Here is a 10075-nt window from a genome sequence, read left to right on the forward strand (position 1 = left end):
AATGAAAAAGATTTTGGTCCCATTCATTCAGCAGGCATATCAATTCTGATTCCTTGTCATACCATGCAAGAAATGATTAAAAATAATTTATATAAGGCCGTAACAGCTAAAATGTCAAAATATTTTTCCGTAAAAACGCTGGAAATTTTTTCTTTTTCATAATGTATCAAAAAAAGGAATAAAATTATAAAAAAATATATATAATTGGAATATGATTTTCGTATCAAAGTAAGGAGCCTAAACGTTATATTCCATTTATTTTAATGAGATTTTTTTGTAATAAAAAGATAAGAGGAGCTTAAAATTCGGATAAAGGAGTCTTAAGAAGTGGAATAAGCAAAAGAAAAATTACTTTCAGAGAAGAGAATCAAGACACAGAAATAACATGAGAATCTTGAAAATGTTTTACATTTTATCATTCGTCATACTAAATGTAACATTTTCGTGGGAACTGGGAATGAAATCGTTTGGTATCATATCACCATGCCAACAAAATAGATCATCATCTGGGAATTTTACTAACGTAAGAATGATCACATTCAGCTAAAAAAGATCAGATGTCTACCGTGAGATCGGGTAACTTGCATCAGTGGAGGCTAACATGCATAGCCCTCAAATGAATGACCTGGCTGGTCATTAAAATACAAAATTAAATCAAAACATAATGGTAGAGTAGAGCTGCGAGTGGAGCTGCGCAGTTGTATTTTAATGACCAGACAGGTCATTCATTTGAGGGCTATGCATGTTTGCCTCCACTGATGCAAGTCACCCGATCTCATGGTATCAGTCCTTGGCAGTCAAACCTTGGATATGGGGACGGTGTACGAGTGTGACGGTGTGACGGTGTGACGGTATCAGCCTTTCTTTCTGTCGGTCTTTCGGTGTTAAAAGGAAAAGCTCAAGATATACCAGTCCTATGCATGAGGGGACGACGTACGGGAGTAGCGTGACCGAAATACCTACGAATCTTCCTTGGGTCACCGCCAACCGTCAAAGTATCTCGGTGTCAAACATGCCATGTTCTGACAAAGTAAGGATTATGTGGGTGTGTTTTCTGGTAAGACCCAATCTTATCCATTTGACATTTTATCACTCTTGTTTTAGAACTCCTCAAATCAATGGCCAATTACGAATCTACCAAACCTTTCCGAAGCTGCAATCACCACTACAAGCAACTCCATCCTTCGTTACGTCATTGAAAAATCCATCAGAATAGCACCGAGTTCTTCATCAGCCACAAATTTCATCTTATACGTCAACACTGACGGCAAATTGAATGAAAAACACGACAATAACAAAGTCAGAGAGGAAATCTTCAAACGACGTCACAATCAAGATTTCCAAGAAATCTATTTTCACATATCTTTAAAAATTCTTCTATATGATATTGAATGGCTTGAAAAATTTGTTGAAAGCTTGGTTCAATTATTGAAATCTTTACTCGTAATTGTTCTCAATGTTGGTTATTTTCTAACTGAACTCATTGTGGGTCGATTCTCGTCGAATCTCCTGAATCATCCTAGAGTTATTTGGATAAGTCGACATGCCGAGTTGAAGACAGGAGGATTCCTGTTTCGCTATGGATTGGTGCTGGAATACGGACATCAATGTTTAGGGTGAGATTTTTTTGTTTTGAAGTTTTTGGAAGGGTGATATGTATAATCATGGTCGAAATATATTGAGATTTTAGTGTATTTTAACATTTTTCACAATTTAAAGTTCGGGCTAGAATTGCTATTTTAGCACTTCAACTTTCTTTCATTGAAAATTTCGATTTTGGAGGGATTCGGTGGCTTCTAGGTTATATTCCAAGCCTTATTGGAGCAAATTTGAGCTTTTAAATCCTGAGATCATAAGGTCTAATTCCTAAGTCTTATGTTAAAATATGTAGTTTAACGCGGTTAAAAATCCTTTGTCCATGATTGTCGATTTGTTGGATATCGTATTACCGTATTACTTCGAATAAACGCCCCCTCGAATAAATGCCTCCCCTTTAGGAGTAGCGTTTATTTGAAACAAGTAGCTGGAAAGAAGTATAATATAAAAGAAAACTTAGATATACGGTCATAATTGTTTTCTTTTTTGTATTCAACATGATTTTGACCCGTTACTGCATCCCCAAATTGACATATTTGTACTCAAATACTGTTGAAAAGGCAAAACAAGGTATTACGGTACTTCAAATAAACGTATCGGGCGTTTACAAAATTATTTAGATTTTAGAAGGGGCGCTTATTCAAGGGTGCGTTTACAAGAAAGGCGCGTATATCAAATAATTTTTAACCACGGTTGCATTAATAAAGTGAATGAGAACCTTGTTTTGCCTTTTCGTTATCTTTCAGTTAAAATATATCATTTTAGAGATGTAAAAATGGGTGGGGTAATCAGGATCTTCTCGGAGATTAAGCTGACACTCAATTTTGTTTTGACGATGTTGAGTGCCTGCTTGGATTTGACTCGAGGAAAAATGACTTTTACTAAGTTCAAAAAGTGCAAATCGATTCTGAAAATCTCCAGGTGATCTGCTACGTAAATATATAAAAGGAGTTCAATGTCTCTTAATCTCATGATTTACGTCTTGATTTTAGAAATCTCATCAAGAGTTACCATTTTGTTTGGCGAAATCGAAAGAAGGACACTGAAATTCTACAAATCCAAATTGACAAAAACCAAACAGTCATCAAAGCTCGAAAAAATAATGAAAATCAAAATTTCTTTAAACATCCTATTAAGGACATTCCAACATTGAAAATTATTACTCTAATGTCTGGAGATGTTTTCATGTACCAGAGACACGATTTCTTTAATGAAGCGACTCAAAATTGCGATGGATCTAAAACTCATCTTTGTAAACAACCTATAGTTACGGCAACCGGGACTGTTGGAGGTTGGGAATTAACCTGTTGCGCTGGATTCCTAATAGATCTTTTAAATGATGTGAAAAACGATGTTAAGTTTGAAGCTGATCTAGAAATATCACCTAATTTCATATTCGGTGGTTATAACGAGACTTCAAATACGTTTAATGGTCTTATCGGTGCCGTCAATTCTTCCCATTACGATTTAGCTCTCGCTAGCGTTACGGTAACCGAACAGCGGAGTCGTTTCGTCGATTTCTCACACCCATATGTTGATGTTGAAATCGGGATGTTGATGGACTCTGCAGCGCTTAAAAACTCTATTTGGTCATATTTTCAATTCAATTTTATCGCTAATTTGGATCCATTTGTGTTCCTTTCATTTTGTGGTTTATATTGTGTGTCTTTCGCGATTCTTGGATTTACCGAATACTATATAGCCAAAGAGAAGAAACAGTCGTGTTTGATACTGCGTGGAAGAAGGACAAGGCTACGTCGTAACATCTTCCTTGAAACAGTCGCGTATTTGAATCGGTTAGCTTTTGGACATGACTCAGGTGGTGAGTACGAATTTTTGTATTGGTGATAGACTAGGAAACTAGTCTGTCAATTAATCGTGTCCGAGGTTTGGAATCAAGGGGCGGGTAGGGCGTTTGCTAAAATAGCAGCTTTATGGGAGAAATGTTAGTGAGAGGGAGTTCTGTGAAAGCTTGCAACCTAACCCGCCGACAAAATTTCGCCCATGAGCCGACTGCAATATTATATTCTGCTTTATCTCATTATAGATTTTTGACTTTGCTTCAAGTTATACACCACTATCTCACAGTTCTGTTGAATCTTTTTTCCACAGCGGGGATAATATTTCTATCGAAATCCCAATGGGGATAAAACTTTTATTGTTCCATGAGAAACCCAGTAGGGCCGGTTTTGGAGTGCACTTTTAAGCATTGAATTTCGAATGAGGATGATATCAAAGTCAATTTCCCAGTTTCCCGAAATTCGAGCTTATTTTTTCGAGATTTTTGCCAAATTTTCCAGTGGGCTTCAGCGGGTCTGCGGCACAGGGGTATAATAATGGTTGATTTCTTTTCAGTTGGGATCTAAAATCGTGCACTATTTTTTATTCTGTCTTTTGTTTAGGTAAAGAGCCAATAACTTATGCGGGTAGAATGATTGCTGGGACACTGGCAGCAGCTTACATCACTATCATATCACTTTACACGGCTTCGTTGACTGTGGGTCAAGTACAAATGAAAAATGATTTGAGTGATATCTCACTCGACAGTGAAGTGGTGAGTACTTCTGGCTGAACTTTGCTTTTTGATGATTTTTGATGATTTTTGATGACGCTGAGTTCAGTGAAGTAGACTAGGACCATTTGACGAGGTTGCCATTTTGAAAAAGAATGTTTAAAATCCAAATAACAAAAAAACTACTTGGAGTGAAGTAGTAGTGCCATCCAGTCTACCAAAAAGCTTTAAGTGGACCCCGGGCTAAAACTGCAGTTGTTTTTAATCCGTGTAATACAGTAATATGGATGTTATATGATGGTACGATAATTGTTATGGAGAAATATGAGTTTGTATAAATCTACGATTTGTCTCATCTATTATTTTTTGCTTATTTTTTACAAAAATGCGAACTAAAGGACCTGTGTTCAAGTTTGTTTGATCACGTGTAACTTCTTTTTACTAAGAGTGGGCTATACAGGGTCATTTTCATTTTTTTCGTCAAATCATGTCAAATTAAATTTTCTTTAGCTCCGTATGGCATATCTAGGCAGGATCAAAAAGCATTTTTGAGATATTTTAAATATAAAAAATGTGGGAGCCCCTTTTCTGGCCCCCTATTAGACTCATATAAAGTATGACAAAAAATCCCCAATTTGACCTGGAAACCTTAAAAATCATTCAATTTTGCTGCAATTTGGTACAAGTCCTCCTTGAATAACAATGATAACATTTTGTCAGTATTAAAAATTTTCATTATCGGACGTTTTAGGGCGTGGCCAAACCCCAAAAAGGGCAAAAAGGATTGGGTAGCTCTAGAAAACTTTGGAATGATATTTTTGCCCTAAAGTTTTGCATACCTACCCTCAGTTATCTATCTTGACGAATCCTGAGAATATTTCCCAAAGTAAATTCGTTATTTCGTAAATAATTGTTTCGATGTCCGTAAAAAAAGGGGAAATATAGACGGGCTAGGGCTTATTCATAAATTGTGTAATTCAATTGAAATTCCGACTCATGGCGGAGATTCAAATTTGGGGTATTGCGTGACAGTTTTTGGAACTTGTCAAAATTAATAATATTCTATGTATAAAGTACCGAAAAAATGACTAAAAATCTTTCTTCAAATGATCCTCTTATGAAAGTTTGGGCTAGTAGACTAGGAAATATCAATAGACTTTTTTAATTTTCAGTTTGCCAATCCGACACCTGATTTCAAATTTGCTACTTTGAAAGACAGCAGCACTGAAGGTTTCTTTAAAAATTCAGAACTTCCCAAACTACGCAAGATGTACGAATTCATGAAAGACTACAGCTATTCCGACAATAAAGACGGGCTGGGACGACTTGAAAATAAGTAAGTCATTTTCTTTTTGTAATTTCTGTAACCCAATGCATTGAGTTTAAAGAACGAAGGGCTAGAGTAGAATCTCTGTAAAAACCACGCGCGGGTACCGTGAAAAGCGGTGAAAAGCACAGATCAAAATCATATATTGACGCTGTGCCGACGAATCGAGATTCTATTCATCGCGCAATCAACGAAGACAAAAGTAGCCATGACGACCATCCAAGATCTTGGATGAAGTTCAAAGTTGATATTTTTATTCCCGTCGTTGAAAACACAACTAAAAAATATCATCAATGCTTTTTAAAAAGAGTCAGTGATAGAGAATCATAACATAAAGTCTGTCTATTATTTCGATTCAACTAAAAGTGACATTTCCATAATTAATAGTTTCGTAATTACTGTTATACATTTGGGGATCATGTAAAAGATTTCTTTCGAAAGAAACTCACTTCAATTACATTTGGAGGTTTCTGGGGAATTCGTAAATAGTAAACTGCATACTGATACAGTCTGCTAGACATTAGTAAGGTAATATTTGCTCTTCATCTTTGATTCTTTCTACAGTGACTAGATTGACACATGCGCGATAAAATTTCCATTATTGGTCTGCAGAGGTTAATATATTCTTTGAAAACTTAACCTCTGATACTCAGGGTGCTCTAGATGGGAAATTAAGTAGCTTCATTTCCCATCCAAAAGTGGCTCTCTCTAGCCCCTTCGGGGGGCTTTTTAAACTCAATGACCCAATGAGAGTAAGTCTGCGCGCAACCCGAAGTAGGCCTTTTCATTATTATTTTGAGTGTAAAGACTATTACCAAGTTGATTAAATCCCTTGAGTTTTTGAATAGAGTAAACTTCCTATGAACTCCCCTCTGGGAATCAACCACCATTGTACTTTAATCAGGGCGTGTAAACACATTCATGGTAACGCTATAATACAGTATACAGCAATATGCTTCCAGCCAATCACTAATTTCAGCTTCTACTTTTAAATTTCATTCAGAGAGTTGCAAGCTGTGATAGAAGAATCTTTGGTTTACAAGCATTCAAGTATAGCATGTAATCTTGACATCCATAACCTTAAATTTGGTTCATCTGGATGGAGCTTTGTTTTACAAAAGAATTCACCATGGACGGATGGAATCTCAGAATCAATAATGCGATTATCCGAACAAGGTCGTTTAGCTGAACTACGTAAAAAATGGGTCAACTTCAAATGCGTGCCTAATAACAAAGTAGAAAGTTATTCTTTTCATTTCTTTGCAATGCCCTTTCTTTGTTTGGCTGCCATGTTTGTTTGTTGTTTACTCACCACGTGGCTACAAAAACTTTATTATAATTCGAATTTAAGTCGAAAGAATACATTTCAACCTGACATTTCGTATGTTATGGATGACCCAGCAACTGAGTGTGATGCAAATACTAGAACTCTAAATATACCGTCAAATAGTTGGCAAGATGCGAAGAAAGCTCAGTCTACTTTTTCACTTACTACGCGGCGGGTGGCGACTGTCTTTGAGACGAACACAAATAGACGAAAAAGAAGTAGAACACATACAATAGAATCTACTTGCTAAAAGTCATTTCAATTTTTTTTTCAGTTTCAGTTTTTCTTATGTTAATTAATTTTGCGGGGTTTATTCGTGATATCATGGTGATATTTATTGCATAATGTTTTATACAGAAGTAGCCACTAATTTTGAATTTAAACAGTATAAACCTTCCTTATAAAACATTACGTAATGAATCCCTGAATGATGTCACCATTGAGTCCATGGGGATTTGACGTGGAGAAAATATTCGCCGTTTGACTCTTGCTGGTCTTTTTCGACACTTTAAAGTTCTGCCTCACCCATAATTCTTAAATTTTATACAAAGCTTTTGCACTTTTGCAACCCTGTCGCAGTGCAATTCGTGATAGCTTTTTTAGCCTGTGTGGATAAAATGAATAGGAAAAGATTTACGGGGCTATAGGCCCTTAACGAAATATTCATAAAATGGCGCTAAAAGGGTTAAAAACTTTTCAATTTGATTGCTGGTCATTTTTGGTGATTCTAAGGACCCAAAAGGAACCTAATTTCAGCTACATACGGTATTATTTTTTTCAAGGTTTTCAAGGTTAGGGCCTTTTTTAGCCAATTCGCGTTTGATAAAAATAAAATCTAATTTTACCCCTCCCCCAAGAGTATATTAAAAACATTTGTTTTTCTACTTTAAGATAAGATTCTATAAAAGTTACGTTTTTCAATAGTAAGGATGTTTTCTTTTAAGGACTCTGACCACACAGTGAATATTTCATATATGCCATAAACAAAATATAGATTTCTGCCTGATGTAACCAAAAAAACATGGCATTTTATACATTGATTTACTGTTAGGCTAATATTCCTGTGTGAAAATTAAAAAATATTAATGAAAAAAGTCGATAAAAAAGAAAATGAAGACTTTTGGGAAGAAAAGTTTTTCAACTTTGAGGACTTTATTTTCGGCAAAATTAACCAAATTGTCGGAATATTTTTGTAAAGGTTTCGTTGTCTCAAAATCTTGAAAATAGTTGTTTTGACCAACTAATTGTTCATTTTTCGTAGAAAAGCAGTCATAAATCTTGATGCATCAATTTAGAAAATTTTCCGAAAAATTTCAAATATAATTAAACTCTTTGTGAGTAATTAAAAAAAAATTAAACAAAAACGTTAATCATCCATTGATTCATTTTATAAAAGAGGGTAATATAAATTTTATTCACATATTTTAAAAGTTCATAAGGTCATTTTCGTAATTAATTTTTTAATTACTCTTGACCGAATAAATTACCAAACAACTATTTGTTAAAAGCGTCAAGGAACCCAAAACAAAAGTTTCACCTACAAATTCCTTAACACATTTTCTGACTATGGTCAGAGCCCTTAAGTCTTATACAGGGTGTCCCGGAAAAAAAGTATCGAGTGGAAATACAACTTTGAGTGGATAGTTTTTATGAATAATGAATACAACAACATTCTAATAAATTTCTAAATGTATATTTCATTTCAAAATTAGAAAGCCTAAAATCACATTAGATCCTCTTTTAAAACCGGAGATAAAATGTATGACCATCTTCAAGTTTTCAACACAAGCTTGAACAACACAAACAATTAACTCTCAGCAAACATGTAGCATGTACAGTTTATTTTTATACTGCATTTTTATCAAATACACTAACGATGTTGGGTTCACTGTTGAGACAGAGGGGGACAGAGCAAATGGGTCTCTCAAACCAAAAGCCTTATACTGTACAACACCGCTCTGTCAGGGACCAATGTGGGCCAATAGGGTAAATGATCTCAAAATTGGATATCCAGGGAGCAAGCAAACGTTATCAGCAGGAAAATCAACTTTATAAATAAGGATGTCCAGGGGGTACATCGGGCTGCATGGAAAATTTAAAATCCGTTAATGTAGAGATTCAATCTCTCTTGGAAAGGTCCAAAGTCAGTAGTAGCTTCACATTCTCATCATCTTTTCAATCTACCGCCAACGTTGCTTAGCAACCATTGATAATGACAAAAACGTCTTCCGAATGGTTGATTTTTAGCATAAAGGCATCTCATTTGATTGGTTAGGAACATAATATTGGCGTACCATACAGAATAAATCACCTTGTGGATCTTTCAGCTCTTGACTTGCTGTTTTCTGTTGTACTGACGAACTAATGGCAAAGAAGGGAAATTCTCAAAAAGTCCTGTATTTATTTCAAAGCTTTTAATTAAGTCGCATTTGAAAAGTGTTTTTCTTAAAACCAGAAATTATTGAGTTTTGTAAAAAGTAAACCCAACCAAATTATTCTCAGTCTTATTTTCTTAGTCCGGAGGACCTGTAGGCTTGATAAGGTTTAACACAATTAATTTGTGAAAATTTTACCTCTTTTTGTTATTGATACATCCAATTTTGGCGTTGTTATGTGCAGCAGTTGTTACTAAAAATTAGTCAGAAGAAAGATTAGGCTTTTCCAGAAAAAAATTTGAATATGAGGGGTGGAGGATAAACAATTTCCAGTGATTTACCCCCCGGACAAAGTGACTTTTGGCTCCCCGGACAACGGGTTTTACCCCCCGGACAGAGAAAATTTACCCCTCGGACAAGGCAAATTTTGATGATTTTTACGCTACCCCCAGGACAATATATCCTGCTCCACCCCCCATGTGCGGACATTTTCTGGAAGAACCCATAACCGAAATTGCAGTAGAAAAGTAGAAAAGTTGAAATTTTTAAATATCAGTGGATACCTTTCATTCATTCATTCATTTTCATTTATTAATATTTAAAGAGGAGCATACATCAGTTAAATAAATAAATAAAAATTTACAACTGCTATCAACGTCACTCCTCTCACCCAAATCGTACGCTCGCTTCACATCACACCTCAAGACACACACTCAAGATAAAAATTAGATAAAATGACATAAATACTAAAAATAAATACTAAAAATAAATACTATTATAAATTGATAAAATCTAAAATCTAATGTTTTCGAAAGATTGAGTATAGTCTTATGTATCAAAGGATGAGCATCGTGGTCAAAGTGGCCAGAAAGGCCCTTAAAACCTACAAAATTGCACCTTTTTACTATCTCTTATAAATGTACTTTCATAAAATACCT

At 35.1% G+C, this 10075-nt stretch overlaps 1 protein-coding gene across 1 annotated transcript; it reads left to right on the forward strand.

Annotated features, from left to right (window-relative positions):
• The first annotated feature begins 329 nt into the window (after nucleotides 1–329).
• On the forward strand, nucleotides 330–7535 carry LOC136805309 (glutamate receptor ionotropic, NMDA 1-like). The gene is made up of 6 exons (XM_067061894.1): nucleotides 330–523; nucleotides 1105–1616; nucleotides 2589–3418; nucleotides 3999–4150; nucleotides 5281–5444; nucleotides 6439–7535. Exons 1-6 carry the CDS (start codon nucleotides 386–388, stop codon nucleotides 7010–7012), a joined length of 2370 nt encoding a protein of 789 aa, XP_066917995.1. The 5' UTR covers nucleotides 330–385; the 3' UTR covers nucleotides 7013–7535.
• The last annotated feature ends 2540 nt before the right edge of the window (nucleotides 7536–10075 follow it).

Source organism: Clytia hemisphaerica, unplaced genomic scaffold, assembly GCF_902728285.1.
Source record: "Clytia hemisphaerica strain Z4C2 unplaced genomic scaffold, Clytia hemisphaerica genome assembly, whole genome shotgun sequence".
Lineage (NCBI taxonomy): Eukaryota > Metazoa > Cnidaria > Hydrozoa > Leptothecata > Clytiidae > Clytia > Clytia hemisphaerica.